Source organism: Panthera leo, chromosome E2, assembly GCF_018350215.1.
Source record: "Panthera leo isolate Ple1 chromosome E2, P.leo_Ple1_pat1.1, whole genome shotgun sequence".
NCBI classification, from domain to species: domain Eukaryota; kingdom Metazoa; phylum Chordata; class Mammalia; order Carnivora; family Felidae; genus Panthera; species Panthera leo.
Window position 1 is genome coordinate 11,175,619 of NC_056693.1, and position 17,175 is coordinate 11,192,793.

The following is a 17,175-nucleotide window of genomic DNA, read 5'->3' on the forward strand; positions in this document are numbered from 1 at the left end:
AGCACTCCTTCCAGGGGTGGCCCTGGCCCCGCTCGTTTGTGCTGTCCCTTGGGAAGGGAGGCACGCAATGACCAGAAAGTTAAGGACTGGGCCTGGGAGGGGAGGAAATAGCTCAGCTCAACGAGGGTCAAAGTCTGAAGGGTCGGTCGAGTCGGAGGTGTGGGGCTGGAGGGAGGGTCAGCACACGGGGTTAATGAGATGGGGGCCCGGCCTCCAGGCTGGGGACTCGCGGGGGTGGGGGGGGGTTGGGGGCGCTAGGGCAGCAGGTGAGGTTTCCTGCCTTTGGCGGGGTGAAAGCTTAAAGGGGTTAAGGGGCGGCGACGGGGAGGGGTTAATGGGGGCGGGGCCGGCCGGGGCGGGGCGGGGCTTCGGCCGGCGGCTGCGGCCCGGGGCCGGGAGGAGTCGCCGCCGGGTCCCTGCGCCGCGGGCGAGCCCAGACGCAGCTGCAGCCGAGAGAGGCGCCGCCCGCCCCGTCCAGCCGCTCCGCGCAGGTAGGCGCCGGTCCCTCCCCGGCTCCCGCCGGGCGTCCGGCCGCCGGGGGCCGCTCCTCGGCGAGCCCCTCGGGGGCCCTGCGCCCGGGCGTCGGCTGCCTCAGTCTCCCGCGCCGGCCCGTCCCCGCCCCTCTCTGGGGCTGGCGTTCCCGCCGTCTGCGCGCGGACCGCGTCTCTGGGTCGGCCTCCCCTCTCGGCGCCCGTCTCTGATGGGTCCCCACCTGCGGTCCTCTCGCCCTCTCGGCGTGCCTCTCCTTCTGCCTCTCTGGATGTCTCTGTGTCTCTGCCGGATCTCCGTCGGTCTCTGGCTCTGCCTCTCCGTCTCTGTATCCCTTCTCCCTGTCTCCCTTTGCCCCTGTCCCTCTGAGGCTCAGCGACGCTCTCTGCCTCCAACTCCGTGGTTCTCCCGGTCTCTGTGCACCTCTTTGCCCTTTCCCTTCCTGTCCCTCCCTCTCTCTCTCGTATTTCTGTCTCTTCCTCTGTGTATCTTAAAGACCCTCTACTGGCACCGTCACCCCATCGTCACCTCATTCCGAATTCTGGTGCATCCCAGAGGTTTCCCCTGGGCCTAGGAGCTGCCTGGGAGCGGAGTGGGGGGGAGCAGGCTTGCCAGTTGGGGCTGGTGGACTCTGAATGGCACCGTGACCCCAGAGCCCCCTTTAGAGAGTCACCCCACTGCTCCTGAGGTCGCACCCACCCCACCCTCCAATTTCAGGAATTCCTGGCTGGGGGGTGGACTTCCTCCCCCACTTCCTCCCTTCCAGGATTTGGCTAGGTCACCGTTAACTCCTTCCTGCCTCCACCTCCCTCCCTCCTCCCCCGCTGCTTGCCCTGGACATCCCACCACCCCCGACGAGGCTGAGGGAGAGCTCTGGAATTTCTGTGAGGCATTGTTGGCCGTGAGATGTGTGTTGTGGACTCAGGCAGGATGTGCGCTGGGGGATTTGTGTGCAGGCACAGAGATGATAGGGGCCACCCCCCACCCCCAGGGTCCCCACCCCAGGGCCCACCACCAGCCCCCTTCCTCTTGAACCCTCCAAGAGGGCTCCTCACAAGCTCTGGCTCTGCAGATGAACTAAAGTTCAGGTTTGGGGTGAGGATGGGGAGGTTTCCCTTTCTGGGGGATCCCAGTAGGAGGAAATGAGAGAGACAATGGGCAGCTCCTGAACTCTGGGAATCATAATGAAGAACCCTTGGGTGTGAAGTCTTTGAACGGAACGGCCCAGGACGTGAGAAGGATCAGGAAGACTGGGGCTGCACAACCTTCAAATCAAAGGTCCTCAGGATATATGAATCCTTCAATCCAAAAAAAAAAAGTAGTGTCGGGGCGCCTGGGTGGCTCAGTCGGCTAAGCGCCCGACTTCGGCTCAGGTCATGATCTCAAGGCTCGTGAGTTCGAGCCCGGCGTCGTCGGGCTCTGTGCCGACAGCTCGGAGCCTGGAGCCTGCTTCGGATTCTGGGTCTCCCTCGCTCTCTGCCCCTCCCCCGCCTGCACTCTGTCTCTCTCAAAAATAAATAGACGTTAAAAGAATTTGTTTTCTCAAAAAAAAAAAAAAATGATGTTGGAATCTTGGCAGCTTTCAGAGGTCAAAGCAGAGAGCTCGAAGGGCTTACCGAGGCGGCTGGGCCAAGCACCCATTTTACAGATGGGAAGACTGAGGGCCCAAGAGCAGCAGTCCCCACAGTGAGCCAGTGCCAGGCTGGGGGCTGGGACTCCGGTTCAGCTGAAGCCCGGATCCAGAGAGCCGGCTTCTTTTGCTGCCAGTAAGTCGGATTAATTTGGGAAAAGAGGTGTTCACAGTGACGAGGGAAGAATGCCAGGGTATGAATCGTTGGAATCCTGAGGGGAGCGTTTGAGAAGGAGAGAAGAGAAAATATTTCTAAAACCGTGGTGGTGGGGAGGGGAGAAGGGACAAGAGATGGTTTGGGCGGAAGGGGTGGAGTTTGAGAGAAGGAGGGAAGAGGAGGAGGAAAATGGGGGGGGGGGGTGCAGGGATTAATTCCCGCCGCCTTCTCCTGACCCTCCCCATGAAGCCCACTGCTCCCTCGGGGCAGGGCCTATAATTTGGTTTGTGTCTAGACAAATAATAACTCAGCTGGTGTGAGCGAGCTGGGAGGGATGAGGGGAAGGCCGGCAGGGCAGGGGTATGGGAGCAGCCTGGGTTCCTAGGAGCCCCCCCCCCACCCCCCAGGTAGTGAGATATTAGGGGCTACGGGGAGGTGACTACTTACTCCCCCCCCCCAGCCTCCCATCAATCCCTAGTATTTTAGAATTCTGCACAATCTTAGAATGTCAGGCAGCTGGGATGTTAAAAAGCAGAATAGCCAAGGGAAGAGGAAAGGAGCCGGGGTTCACTGTAGATAGAGTATGTCCCCCCATTTCTGTAAAAAAAAGAAAAGGGAAGTACGTATGTGTGTTTGCTGGGCAAAGATAATAATCACTGAGAGTTTAATAATAGATTATGAAAGTCGTAGAATGTTTAAAAAAAATCATAGTGTTCTAACAATAGAACTTTAGAATCTTGGAATGTGAGACTCCTAGAATATTGGAAACTTAAAGGGTAAGGGCATGGAAAGCCGCTAGGATAATAATAATAGAATGGAAGAAAGGTAAAGCTCTAGAATGTTATAATAATAGAATGGTAAACCATGAACCAGACTAACAATAGATCCCGAGGATTTGAGAACGCTGGAATGGAGACTGTCAGAGGGGTAGGGTAGGAGGACCCTGGCGTCCCTTCTGGGCGGTGTGGGAGGTGGGGGGGTGATGGGGACCCCTTTGGTAGGCATGGGGAAACTGAGGCCCAGCGAGGTGGTCACGGTGGCCTGACTGCCCCCCAGTTTCCGCCTGGCTGCCAGGGCACCAGGTGGGGAGCGAGGCGCGGTGATCACATTTCGTCCCCTAATGAGCAGACCGGAGCTGGCCGGTCCCCCGGGGCTGCCAAGGGGGTGGTAAGCCAGAGCCTGCAAAGGAGGGAAGGGGGGCAGTCTGGTGGCTTCTAGGACAAGGCTGGTGAGTGAACCCCGAGGGTGGCGGGGGTGGGTGGGTGGGTGGGGGCTGCATCCCATCTTAGTCTTGTGTCCTCAACCCTCTCAGTCCTTTAGTGTTGCTGGATTTAGGGGTGGCTGGTGGGGCCCAGGGACTTATCTGGCTTGAGCAGCTGAGGCATAAAGTGGAGGCCGGGGTCTGACCAGTCCTTCCTGCCCCCTCACTATCTCTCCTCACTTGGGTTTATCTCTCCTCCTTGCCCTTCTGGGGGAGGGGCTAGCAGGGTCTTGACCCCAGGAGGCTGGGCAAGGGAGTCAGTTGATGAAGGGGCACAAAAGACGCTGTGGTCACTTGCTTTTTGCGCTGAGAAAATCCTTGTGTCTTTTAGCGGATTCTCCAAGGGGGCTGAGAACCCCAGAACGACTTGAGAAAAATGACAGGAGCACAGGGAGTGAGGAGAGAAAGCATTCAGGGGAGGGGAAGCTCTTTGGTTAAGAAGATAGGAGATCTGCCCAGTTCTGACACATCATAGGACGCAGACAACCGTCTTGCTGCGCGGGGCCTCAGTTTCCCCATGTGTACCAGGAAGGGGCCAGAAATAGCCTTGCACCCCCAGTTGGGGCATATAGACCAGTTGCACTGCAGAATTCTAAGAGTTTCTGGTCCTGTGCTTTTGAGGGTTTGATGGTGGGCAGATCTCAGGTGGGGAGAAGAGAGGGCTGAATGCCCCTCCCCCATGCTCAGAATCCCCAGGAAGCAGGTGGGTTGAGGAGGGACGGGAGGAGGATGAGATGAGCGCTCAACTGGTTCCCCCTTGAGGAAATTAGCAATGAGAAGTGTATTTCCTCTGGCTTCCGGAAAGAAGTCGCATGCCTGTGTACCCACCCCAGCTGAATCCAGGGGGGTCTTGAGTGGGTGGGACAGAGGGAACTCCCAGCTGTGGTTCCTCTGTCTCATCCGTGGAATAATAATTGTTCAAATGCTGCACATTTTGTAGATGTTGTGATGTTCTACCAAGGACTTTCGTGTCTGCGATGTGACGAATATAAAAGTTCTGCCCTCCCCTCCCCCTTTTATACAGAAGAACTGAGACTCTGAAAAAAGAAGGCATTTTCTCAATGTTACAAGAAGAGGGAGAGAAAGAAGGGGAGAGAGGAGGAGACCAAGGGTCAGAGAGAAGGGGAGGCTGAGAGCAGAGAGAGGGGGGGTGTTTTGAGGGACTGGGTCTGGGTGGGGAAGATTCAAAGGGACCGGATTGCTGTTCCAGCCAGGAGCAAGCCCTCTCCTTTGTCCACAGGATCCAGGAACCTCTGCCTGTGAGTCTGGGGTGGGGGCAGCCGCTTGGCTGCCGAGGACCCCACAGGGGGTAGGGCTTACTAAACAGGACTCAGCCCTGACCTTTCAAAGTCAATTATGTAGCGGATAGATCCTGCCCTTTTCACTTTTTCCCTTCCAACCTCTTTCCCTGGGACCCCCCACAGGGACTTCTTTGAACTTGTTGGGGGCGGGTGGGGGAGGGGGGAGGAGGAGGGTTGTGTGGCCTCTCTTGCATCACGGGATGGGCTGACCTATGCCTGTTCCTTCAAGCCGCAGTCATTTATTGAGTGTCTACTATATGCTGGGCCTGTCCTGGGTGCTGGGATACAGGAGTCAACACCTGGTCTCCGCCCTCCTGGAATGTCCACCTCAGACCCGCAGAGAGATGTGAACAAGATACTAGGTGATGTGAAGAGAGCGTCCCGGGGTGGGGGTGGTGTTGGGAGGGGTGGGACTCTGGGTGGGGAGGGCCTCCCCATGAAAGTGAAGGAGGTGAGGGAGCTTCGTCCTAAGAAGATCTGAGAAAGAGCAAAGGTTTTGAGGCTGAAAAGAAGGCCCTGGGCCTTGAGCTTGCTGAGATGGGGGAGGAGAGGCGGGGGAGAAAGTCCGGCAGTGCCTTGTCACCTGGGGCAAGCCGTTTGCATTTTACCCTAAAGCCACTGGGAAGGCACTGGGGGTGGGGGGTGCGGTTTCAAGCATAGAAGTCACCTGAGGAGTGATTTCCATGTTAGAAAGGCCTTTGTGGCTGCCCTGTGGGAAACAAGTCGAAGGAAGCCACAAAGGCAGCCTGGCAAGCAGTGAAGAGCTACTGCAAAGGTCCGAGCAGGCAGTGACGGTAGTGCACGGCGGACAGCGGCAGGGGTTTCCGAGAGACATACATGGATTCAGGATTTATGGTGGAGGTAGGGCCAAGAGGACTTTCCCATGGAAAGATGCTGAGGCATCTGGGACGTTCCCAAGAGCCCGATGTATGACTTTGGGCTCGTCCCTTCCCCTGTCTGGGCCTCAGTTTCCCCATACACTCTGTCTCTCAAACAGTAAAATAAAACGTTAAAAAATTAAAAAAAAAATCCAACTCTGTGCAAAGCTCTGGATAGAGTGGCTTCCGAAGATGCCGCTGATTCAGGACCTCACTCTCCTTCCCTCTGGGGCTGACAATGGTCAGGGGGTGGTCCATGACTGTCCTTTGCCCTGTGTCTGCAGGTCTCCCCAAGGGGTAGACAGGCCCAGGATTCACACTCAGGGAAGTTAGGGCAGGGGAGAGGCAATGAGGGAAGCAGTCCCCGAGGGAGGTTTGCCGGCCCTGCTTCCAGGGCTTCCCCTTGCTGTCCGAATGTGATCACATCCAGCAGCTCTTGTCCCTTCCCCTTCCCCGGTCCAGAGCAGCCGCGGTTCCCAGCCCCCACTATCCAGCCGAGGACCCCTTTCTGTCCAGGTCCGGTTACTCTTAGGTGGAAACAGGATCACAGGCTGGAGAAAAAGGGTGAGAGCCGAGATTCTCTTTCTCTTTCATCATCAGCACCTTGGACAGGTCTCTGAACGGCTCTGTGCCTCAGTTTGTCAACTAGGAAGGATAGCCGTATTTTCCTCGTAGGGTTCTTGAAAATGTCATGAATTAATACCCGTAAAAGCGCTTAGGACAGGGTCTGCTATGGGGTGGGCCTCAATAAACTATCTGTTATTATCCGTTATTATCACTGTCAACATTGGGGTGCCCTGGGTTCGTAGCGGAAGACGGGTCCCAGCCGCCAGCATGGCCTTGCTGTGTATCCTTGGGGGGAGCGACCAGTCTTTCTGGGCCCCACGTCCCTGTCTGTGAAATGACAGAGTTAGCATTTCCCAAAGCATGATGCCACAGCGGTGCATTTTACACAGTTCCCTGGAAGGAAGTTCGAAAATCTGAGTTGGGTCTTTATTTTAATATCTGTCCGGGAAAATATATCTGGATCCCCAGACCTGCACTTTTAGAGATCCATTGCTTAGAAAGAGGCTCAATTGGGCATCGCCACCCTCTTGCAGGAGGACATCCACCCTCTTACAGCCCAGAGGTTATGGCAAGGGGTGTGGGGAGAAGGGGGTGTCCCTGACTCCCCTCACTGCAGACCTCTCTCCCTACAGGCGCTGTTAAGTCAGCTTTGCTGTGTGAGGTGGGCCACCTCCCCCCAGCTTGCTGCTCGGCTCGTACGAAGATCGACCCAGGAGTCCCCCCCCTGCCCCCCTCAAGTTCCTCACTCCATCTGTAACCCTCCTTTGCATAGCCCTTACTCACCTCCTTCCTGTTTCTTAAAAACCCTTCCCACATTCCCTGGACCGAGGTCTCCTGCTTTTCCACGCTCTTCTCTTTGCTGGCTACCTTGCTTATTTCCTTATTTCACACCGGGGTCCCGGGAAGCGTCGGCACCCTGAATGAACTTGCCTGGCGTTCTCAACACTCCCTGACTGCGGTCTGTCCTGTCTCAAACTATCTTGCATATTTTGCCATTTCCACACAGCCACACTTACTTTCTCTGATCTCTCCAAATATCTCCCTTTTTATACATTTTTTTAATGTTTATTTATTTTTGAGAGAGAGAGAGAGAGAGAGAGAGAGAGAGAGAGGAGGGGGGGCAGAGAGAGAGAGAGGCAGATACACAGAATCCAAAGCAGGCTCCAGGCTCCGAGCTGTCAGCACGGAGCCCCACGCAGGGCTTGAACTCACAAACTGAGATCATGACCTGAGCCCAAGTCGGACGCTTAACTGACTGAGCCCCCCAGGCGCCTCATACAAATATCTTCCTCTTACTACCACCCGTACCCCAGTATTCCCTCATTTACACTCTGACTGGGTCTGTAGACACCCCCTTGACAAGACAAAGCTTTTATAATCCCGCCCCCCCTCCCCCACGCCTCCTCCCTGTCCTAATTCTGTCCTTCCTCCAACTTTTCCCTCTCCAGCTCTACCCTTCCCCGCCCAGGCTGGCCCACAATTCACGGTCACCCTCGCCTCTTCCCCGTGGACTACCTCCCGCCATGTTCCCCTGAGCCCCCAAGGAGGGGGCTCAGGGGGCCCGATGGCCTCCCGCCCCCCGTGGCCCCACAGCCCCCGTGGGCCAGGGGAAGTGCCTCGAAAGCCCCAGTGCCGAGGATGGGCAACCGCACGTGGGAGGGCTGCCACGTGGACTCGCGCGTGGACCACCTCTTCCCGCCGTCCCTCTACATCTTCGTCATCGGGGTGGGCCTGCCCACCAACTGCCTGGCCCTGTGGGCGGCCTACCGCCAGGTGCGGCAGCGCAACGAGCTGGGCGTGTACCTGATGAACCTGAGCATCGCCGACCTGCTGTACATCTGCACGCTGCCGCTGTGGGTCGACTACTTCCTGCACCACGACAACTGGATCCACGGCCCCGGCTCCTGCAAGCTCTTCGGGTTCATCTTCTACACCAACATCTACATCAGCATCGCCTTCCTGTGCTGCATCTCCGTGGACCGGTACCTGGCTGTGGCCCACCCGCTGCGGTTTGCCCGCCTGCGCCGCGTCAAGACGGCCGTGGCCGTGAGCTCTGTGGTCTGGGCCACGGAGCTGGGGGCCAACTCGGCACCCCTGTTCCACGACGAGCTCTTCCGTGACCGCTACAACCACACCTTCTGCTTTGAGAAGTTCCCCATGGAGGGCTGGGTGGCCTGGATGAACCTCTACCGGGTCTTTGTGGGCTTCCTCTTCCCGTGGGCGCTCATGCTGCTGTCCTACCGCGGCATCCTGCGGGCCGTGCGGGGCAGCGTGTCCACCGAGCGCCAGGAGAAGGCCAAGATCAAGCGGCTGGCCCTCAGCCTCATCGCCATCGTGCTGGTCTGCTTCGCGCCCTACCACGTGCTCCTGCTCTCTCGCAGCGCCGTCTACCTGGGCCGCCCGTGGGACTGTGGCTTCGAGGAGCGCGTCTTCTCAGCGTACCACAGCTCACTGGCCTTCACCAGCCTCAACTGCGTGGCCGACCCCATCCTCTACTGCCTCGTCAACGAGGGGGCCCGCAGCGACGTGGCCAAGGCCCTGCACAATCTGCTCCGCTTCCTGGCCAGTGACAAGCCGCAGGAGATGGCCAACGCGTCGCTCACCCTGGAGACCCCGCTCACTTCCAAGAGGAACAGCATGGCCAAGGCCATGGCAGCTGGCTGGGCGGCAGCTCCACCCTCCCAGGCGGACCAGGTCCAGCTAAAGATGCTGCCGCCAGCACAGTGAACCTCCGACTTGCGCACAACTCCCTCTCCCCGCTCCTCAAATCGTAGCCCACATTCCCTTCCCTCCTGGTCTGATGTATGCAAACCGTATGCAAATAAGGCTGCGTTAACATTCGGGAGAGTGTAAGAAAATAGGAAAACGGTGAGGTTGGTGGGTCACTGGTCCATCATCATCCACCGTGACCTCCTTCAGTTTATCTGTGCCTAGCACTGCGCTGGGTGGTACTCGTGACATAGCGGTGACCAAGGACACCGCTGGCCCTCCTTCACTCGCCCACACTCCCATGGGGGAGGCAGACCTGCCCCCAGACAGTGATGATCCTGACTGGGTGGGGGCTCAGACAGGGAGCCCAAAGGACATCGGACCCAGTCTGTGAGGCAGGGAGGGCTTCCTGGAGGAGGGGACAAGGTAAATGAAGTCAAATGTTTGGTCTCCAGAAGGTAAAGACCAAAAGAGAAAAAAGGATATTTCCAACAAGGAGGTAGAATTTTTGTGACTGAAGGAGACGGAAGAAGAAATTCACTGAGTGCAGAGTGAACATCTTTGCCCTTGGGAAGCCCCTGGTCATATAAGGGAGTGAGGGCACAAAGAACACGTGTGAGTTTCTAGATAAACCGTGTTCTCCAAGTCAGGACTGAGGGCCAGGGAGACTTTCAGAACCTAAGGGAAGGGCAATCGGGGCAGACTGGCTGGAAGAGTGGCGAGCAGGGCAAGCTTGGGAAGGGGCTCAGGACAAGAGAAGGGTATTTATTCATTTGTTCAACAGAGATTTATTTATATCTACTCTCTGCCCAGCCCTGTGCTGGCTGGGGCTGGGAACACAAGGGTGACCAAATCAGCCCAGGCCCCACCCTCACGGGGCTCACGGTAAACAAGTAAATAAAAAGAAATACAATGTTTGGAACTGGTAAGTGTACTGGGGAAAAATACAGCCGACTGAGGGGACGGAGAACTCTGATCTAGAGAAGGAGGTCGGGGGAGGGCTCACCGGAAAGCGACATTCGAGCTAAGACGTGCAGGTGTGGGGGGTCAGCCGTGTGGCTGTCGGTGGGGAAGCGGACGGCACGCAGAGGGAACAGAGAATGCAAAGCCAAGGAACAGTGGTATAGATGGAGCAGGAGGCCTGCAGGGTGAGGGGAATGGTCGCCGATGGATGAGACTGGCAAAGGACGGGCCGACCTTTTGGGGGCTTTGTAGGTCCTGGTGAGAATTTTGCCTTCTACTCTGAAATAAAGGAGAGCCACAGGAGGGTTCTTAGCAGAGGAGGGGTGGGATTTGACTTAAGTGTGAACAGGATCCTGCTGGCTACTGAGTGGGAACCAGTATGGGAGGCCAGTGATAGGTGACTGCCATAGTTTCAGGCAGGAGATGCTGTGCTGGCAGCTTAACGGGGGAGGGGGGGGGCGTGGTGAGCAAGGAACAGTGGTCAGCTTTGGGATTTATTTTGAAGGAAGGCTTCAAAATGATGGAAGCAGGAGTGCAGGGCCTTGTGGGATCGTGTAACACCAGCCCCTTGCCCATCCTGAGAAAAGGGTGACCACAGGGCCTGAACTAGAAGGACCTCCGGGAATGATCCCAGGCCCTATTCCAGGGCGGTCACTGGAGAGGCCAAATGACTAGGCCAGGGTCACACAGCTGGTGAGTCAATGTTGGGGTTATCCTGGGCTCTCTCTCCCCTCTCCATCTCTGCTTCTGTTCCCAGGCCCCAGGGTGGTCAAGGCGGCCTGCCTTGGTGGATGGTGTCGCCCTCCCTCTCCCTGCCCTCGGGGGCCACGAGGAATGGCCATCCTTCCATGACCGCGCTGGAGAGCAGGAGGGAGCACCCAGTGCTGGACAGGCCTTGCCCTTTCTGATAGGTCACTTCTGTCTCTTCCTCCCAATGGATGTGTAACAGGCTCCAAGCTCCTGATGCAATGTGAAGATCTCCATCGCGCGCGCGCACACACACACACACACACACCCTTGCCCCAGAAGAGGTTCCTGGAAACCCTTCCCAGAGAAGGGAAGAGGAGGGAGGAGGGGAATGAGAAAAAAAAAAAAAAAAACAACAAAAACCAGATTCAATGAGGAAAATGGTTTTGCAGGAGGGGGGTTAACTGATATGCAGGAAGTTGGGGCTTTGTTGGGTGCGGAGAGAAAAAGAGGGAAGCCTGGGATTTACGGGGCCTCATAACTTTCCCACACCAAAGCCATAAAGCTACTGGGATGGACATATAAGGGGCCAGAACTTTCTGGAACACAGTCTCCTGGGAGAATCAGATGACAGCCTGCCCTCTGCCCCTCCACCAAATGCTCATTCCCGTTTATTCAGTAAATATTTATTGAGCACCTACTGTGTGCCAGGCACTGTTCTAGGAGCTGAGGAAACAGCAGTGAAATAAACAGAAAAAAGTCATGTACGGTTTGGAAGTTTCCTAAACCCATCAGGGGGGACCTCAGCCCCTGAATAGGTCTCTGGGCCTCAGACTAACATCCCAGGAATAAGGAGAAGACCTGGCAGGGACCCAGAAATCCATTCTGGGACTTAGCTCCAATCTGATTACCCCTGGAACTTTGGATAAATCCTTTTCTTCCTCTGGCTTCAGTTGGCCAGTCTGTAAATTGGGGAGGGGTTTAGTTCCAAGTAGATAATTGACCTTGAATAGGCGCCAAGTTCTGTCACACCTTCAGTCCAGAAGGGTAGTTTTTATGGAGTCTTGGCATTTTTACTAATTTAGAATAACCGGGTTCACACGTGTCCGTGCCATCATTATTACAGATGGAGATAAGGAGGTCCGTCTGTCTCAGGGATTTGACAAAGGACACGAAAGGAGTCTGAGTGGATGCTGAGGAAAGCCCCAAGTCCCCCCCTGGAAAGCCCCGATTGCTCTCATTCTGCCTTCTGAAGGGCCGCTTCCTCCTACACACCACTCTTCTGCCCTCCCCTCTCTCTCCTAGAATCTCTTAATTACCCATCAAGACTCCGTCATCCAGAAATTTCTCTCAACCCCTCCCTGACCTTGTTTATATGATTTTGCTCCCTGCTGGGTAAAGGAGGACAGTCTGGGACATGTCCTTAAACTCCTTCTTGAGCCAGCTCCCTGGGGACCCTCGCCCACCAATGGAGGAAGTGGGGCTGCTTGAGAAGGGTGTGGTTTTACTAGCCAAGACGCTGGGCTATCCCCCTTCTGCTGGCTGAGAGACCTCTGCTAGCCCCCCGCCCCGACTCCGTGCCTCAGTCACTTAGGAAAGGGTTGGATTAGCTATTTCTGGAAATGGAATGCACCCTCAGGCTGGAGTTAGCAATAATAATGTTAATACCTGTATAGCATTAAGGGCTGTGTATCGAGGGCGGTGACTGGCACCTTCTAACCACTTACCACGGCTCACTCACTGTTTGACATTCGAGATTCGCAGGCAAGCCTTACAACTACCTAACAAGGTAAGTCCCCTTTTGTAGACGGGAATACTGATGCTCAGAAAGGTTACATCATTCGCCTAACATCACAAGCAAGCAAAGGGCGGAGCTGGGATCCCAACCCAGGTCTGTATGACTTCATGGTCGGTTTTTTCTTATTCCCAGTGAGGGCTCTAACCTGCGGGGAAAGTGCATTTGGGACTCATTAGCCCTAATCAGGACTAATTAAGAGACTCCTTTAAGCGGGGAAGCCACCTAAGTACAAGACGTCACGAAAGAACACGGTGACAACAGCCAAAGCGGGCGTGGGAACCCAACCACGCTCCCGCGAGCAGCAGTTTAACGGCTCCGCCCCCTGACCCGCCTCACTTCCGCTTTTTATTTGCATATTCAACGATCGGACGTCAAGCGTCAGCGTCGACGCGGTGACATCAGGGGGCGCCCCTGCAGTGCCCCCTCCCCGAGCGTACGCACGTACGCACGCACGCACGGAGACGAACGGGCGGGGGAGGAGGGAGAGATCGGAGGCGCCCCGCCCAGTCGGCAAGGTTGCGCGTGCCCCGTGCGACCGCCAAGATGGTGGTAGGCGCGTTCCCTATGGCGAAGCTGCTATACCTGGGAATTCGGCAGGTCAGCAAGCCGCTTGCCAACCGCATTAAGGAGGCCGCCCGCCGAAGCGAGTTCTTCAAGACCTATATCTGCCTCCCGCCCGCTCAGCGTGAGTTTGACCCCACATCTCTCCAACCTTTCCATTCTCCAACCCCTCTCTGGTGGTTGCTCAGGGGATGGACTTCTGTTTCCAACCAATCACAGCCCGAACCGGCAAAGCTCTACAGCCAATAAGGAGGGTTCTTGGAAGAGGGGCATGCGGGTAGCCCAATAGTAAGAACGGCCGTGGAGCAGGGGGCAGGGCAGGGCGCCCTCGCCCGAGTTAGGAATATCAGCCAATAGAGGAAGAGAGCACGTGAAGACTGACGTCTAGACGAGCCCATAGTGTAGGGGGCAGTAGTAATATGGGCGGGACATTCTGGGACTGAGAGGAACTAGGGGCGGGGCCAAGGAGAGACTTGATCGGGTCGTTTGCCAGGCCGTCCTTATAAGTTTGGGTACCTAAAGTTTGCTTTCCAGGGCCTAGAATTCTTGGTGCTTTGATATTTTGTGAGGCCTCTGCCAGAGGTGCAGATCTTAGAATGGAAAAGCGTCGGGTTTCACAGCTACCAGAGTGCTCCCCTATCACTTCTCTCATTTGACCCTCGCACTGTTACATCCCCATGTCAGGGAAGGGAAATGACTCCCCCAGTTTACAGCAGAGAACATTGAAGCCTCGAGACCAGAAGGGAATTGCCGAGGTCACACATGGGAGTTTGGGCCAGAGTCAAGACTTAAAAAAAAAACCCTGCCCTCTGGATTCCCAGCGCTAGTTTCTGGGTTCTCCCACTGCCTTTCTCCCCAACACCGTGTCTTAGCACCGTGGTTTAGGAAGTGGCTTCTTGGGTCACACTGACATCGCTTCTAATCTGGACCCCACGCCTTCCTGGCCAGGTCACTCAGAGCTTCAGTCTTCTGTGCAGTGGGCATTATATAATAGCAACATTTAATGGGCACTCACTTTGTGCCAGGCTCTATGCTGAGCACTTCACAGGCCTCCTGGCATTAAATCCTCACAAAATTATTCCCATTTTGTGGGTCCGCTACGTGTTCATTTATGCGGTCAAGAACGCTTCTGTTGTGAGGAGTAAATGGCTGTAAAATGCTAAGTCAGTCTGTGGTACTGAGAAAAGGCTGTTGTGTAGATGTTATGGATACAGAAAAGAAGAAAAGGCACAGAATCTTGGCCTTGGGGATTTTGCATTCTTGGGGCGGGGGCGGGGGGAGCCAGATCATAAAATAAGTAGTTAAACTCTGAATTCTAGTAGATAGCAGTACTTGCCCTGGGAGGAAGCATCAGGGCTGCAAAAGGAGAACCGTCTGGGGGAACGGTTGTAAGTTTAGAGAGGGCAGCAGGGAGACCTCAGTGAGAATATGAGAGGAGGGAGCATGCAGTGCAGGTATCTGGAGAAAGAACGAACATTCCTGCACTTGCAAAGGCCCTGAGGTGAGAGTTTGCCTGATAACGTTTGACAAGCAGTGAGGAAACCAGTGTGGCTGAGCAAAGAGACAGGGTAGAGAGGAAACTGAGGGTGGAAAGGTGGGGGCAAGTTGCTCAGGGCCCGTGGGCCCCTGCAGTGCTTTGGTTTTCCTTTTGAGTGGGTGGGACTCCCAGGAAGGTATCAGCAAAGGAGGGACAGGATCTGAGTTATATTTTAACAGGAGCCTTTTGGCAATCTTAGGGTAAAGGTGGCTGCAGGGAGGAGTTGACCACAGTACTCTAGGTAGAAGGTGAGTGGGGAGGAGGACTCCGTTTCTGGAGATGTTTTTTCACCTGGCAAACCCAGGGGCGCCTGGGTGGCTTAATGGGTTGGCCATCCGACTTCGGCTCAGGTCGTGATCTCACGGTTCGTGGGTTCGAGCCCCGTGTCGGGCTCTGTGCTGCCCGCTCAGAGCCTGCAGCCTGCTTCGGATTCTGTCGTCTCCCTCTCTCTCTCTGCCCCTCCCCCGCTCACTCTCTGTCTCTCTCCCTCAAAAATAAATTAAAAAGAAAACAAAAACACTTTAAAAATGTCAAACCCGCAGAGCAGTTGAAAGAGAGAATGGTGTAGGGGCACCTGGCTGGTGCTTCAGATGCTGATCTCAGGATTGTGAGTCCTTCCGTGTTGGGCGTAGAGATCACTGAAAATAAAGAAATACACTTAGAAAACAAAAAGCTTAAGTTATTTAAGAAAAAAAGGAAGAATGGTACGATCATCAGTTACATACCCTTTACCACCTAGTTCATCAGTTATTCGCTTTCCACAAGTTTGCCTTGTTTCGCTCTCATACATATATGCGTGTGCATATGTATACACACTCTTCTTTTTCTAAACAATTTGAAAATAAGTTGCGGACATAAATACTTTAGTCTGTGTTTCCTAACAACAAAGACATTCTCGTATATAACGCAGCACCGATGTCACAAATTTAACATTGATAACAATGATATTGATAGCGATATTACTTAATATATAGCTAATATTTAATACATGGCTCATTTTCTGATTTCTCCAGTTATCCCCAAAACGCCCTTTTTAGTGGTTTATTATTATTTTTAATCTAGGGTCTGCTCAAGGATCACGCACTGCGCCTGATTGTCACGCCTCCTTAGTATCCTTTAATCTACGACGTGGTTTAGCAATCCAGCCCACTGCCCGTCTTTGTAAATAAAGTTTTATTGGCACACAGCCACACTCATTTGTTTGCATATTGCCTGTGGCTGCAGAGTTGGGTTTTAGGGCCCACAGGTCTAAAATATTTACGCCGTGGCCTTTTCAGAAAAAGTTTGCTGATCCTGCTCTATAACGGCATTCTTTTCTTTCTTTCTTTCTTTTTCTTTCTTTCTTTCTTTCTTTCTTTCTTTTCTTTTCTTTTCTTTTCTTTCTTCCTTCCTTCCTTCCTTCCTTTCTTCCTTTCTTTCTTCCTTTTCTTTCTTCCTTTTCTTTCTTCCTTCCTTTCTTTCTTTCTTTCTTTCTTTCTTTCTTTCTCTTTCTTTCTTTTCCTTCCTTCCTTCCTTCCTTCCTTCCTTCCTTCCTTCCTTCCTTCCCCTTAGTAATGAATACCCAGTATATTTGTTTGGAAGGCGGCGCTGGCACGATTTCCCCTGGATTGGGTGTGACAGTGACTGCAAGAGGGGGCAGGTTGGACAGAAAAGACCAGGAATTCAGCTTGGGATAGATTTAGTTAGAGGTGCTATTAGGTGTTAGAGTGCACGGACTTCTTCTGTATTTACACTCTAAAAATCATGTCGTTTGGTATTTTCCCTTTGCTGTCTTCCCCTTGCCGTGGCCCCCAGCCTGTGTGAGCAGAATTTTCCAGATCCTATGGCAGCTGTGCGTTCTCCTGGGTCAGGCCTCCCTCCGCGCGCTGACCAGCACATCCAGCATCTGTGCCTTTGGCTGAGATGCTTTGGACTCAGCAGGGCGGGCCTGGCTGTGTTCTCACAACGGAGGCCGGAGTGGTAGATAGGTACTTCTGAGGAAAGAACAGTAAATACAAGAAGCGTAAGTCATCGATGATATGCTGTGTTGGGGAGGCAAGGATCTTTTTACTTTATGATTTTTTTACTTACTTGGGGAGATAGAAGTTTATCGGACACACTGTAAGGGAGCAGCAAAAGAGAGACCGTCTGCTCCGCGGCAGTGGTGGGGGGCTATAGCTAAGGGGGGAGAGGGAGGAGGTATGGGAAGGTATGGAATTTCCCTTTTTCGATACGGGTGCCCAGTTAAGTAGCCCATCGGTCAGCTGGGGCCTATGGATGTCCTGAGGTGGGTCACCTCGTGAGCCTGTGTGCATTCAGTCCAGTGGTCCCTGCGGGCCCTTTTCGCTTACTTGCTTTTCCATTGCTCAAGCCCATTGCCTAAAAGCGGCCTCTCCATTCCCCGCTGACAGATCCACAATGACAGGTCTTTGGCATTTAGGGGAGAGGCCTCATCCTCAGTAGCTGCTTCAAGCTGAAGCGGGGTTGGGGGGCGCCGTCCCTGCCTCCACTTGTCGGCCCATCAGGGGTTCTGTGCCGTTATGGACCAGAGCACGGTATTAGATTAACATGCTGATAGGCGATTGGAGTGAAATTCCTCGGCGGCCAGGTCCACGGGATTTAGGGGGAGGGGACCCTCCAGTGGTATGAGCCGGAATC

The 17,175-nt window shown here is 54.6% G+C and overlaps 2 protein-coding genes across 3 annotated transcripts in view; both read left to right on the top strand.

Annotated features, from left to right (window-relative positions):
- The first annotated feature begins 420 nt into the window (after nt 1-420).
- Nucleotides 421-10,011, top strand: GPR4 (G protein-coupled receptor 4). Of its 2 annotated transcripts, none has more exons than XM_042918740.1 (2): nt 421-491; nt 7,732-10,011. In XM_042918740.1, the coding sequence occupies exon 2, from the start codon at nt 7,922-7,924 to the stop codon at nt 9,008-9,010; it is 1,089 nt and encodes a 362-aa protein (XP_042774674.1). In that variant the 5' UTR covers nt 421-491; nt 7,732-7,921; the 3' UTR covers nt 9,011-10,011. The 2 variants fall into 2 exon arrangements, 1 of the variants encoding a protein (XP_042774674.1); XR_006197106.1 differs by lacking the exon at nt 7,732-10,011 and adding an exon at nt 6,916-7,382 and having other exon boundaries at nt 427-491.
- A 2,895-nt stretch (nt 10,012-12,906) lies between these two features.
- OPA3 (outer mitochondrial membrane lipid metabolism regulator OPA3) overlaps nt 12,907-17,175 on the top strand; it is a 46,264-nt gene continuing 41,995 nt past the window's right edge. Inside the window, exon 1 of the mRNA XM_042920886.1 lies at nt 12,907-13,125. Within this exon, the coding sequence (XP_042776820.1) occupies nt 12,984-13,125 (142 nt within the window). The 5' untranslated portion in view covers nt 12,907-12,983. The remainder of the gene's footprint in view (nt 13,126-17,175) is intronic.

Bases quoted from the DNA above. Each gene is read 5' to 3' on its own strand.
- GPR4 (XM_042918740.1), top strand. From the start codon at position 7,922: ATGGGCAACCGCACGTGGGAGGGCTGCCACGTGGACTCGCGCGTGGAC.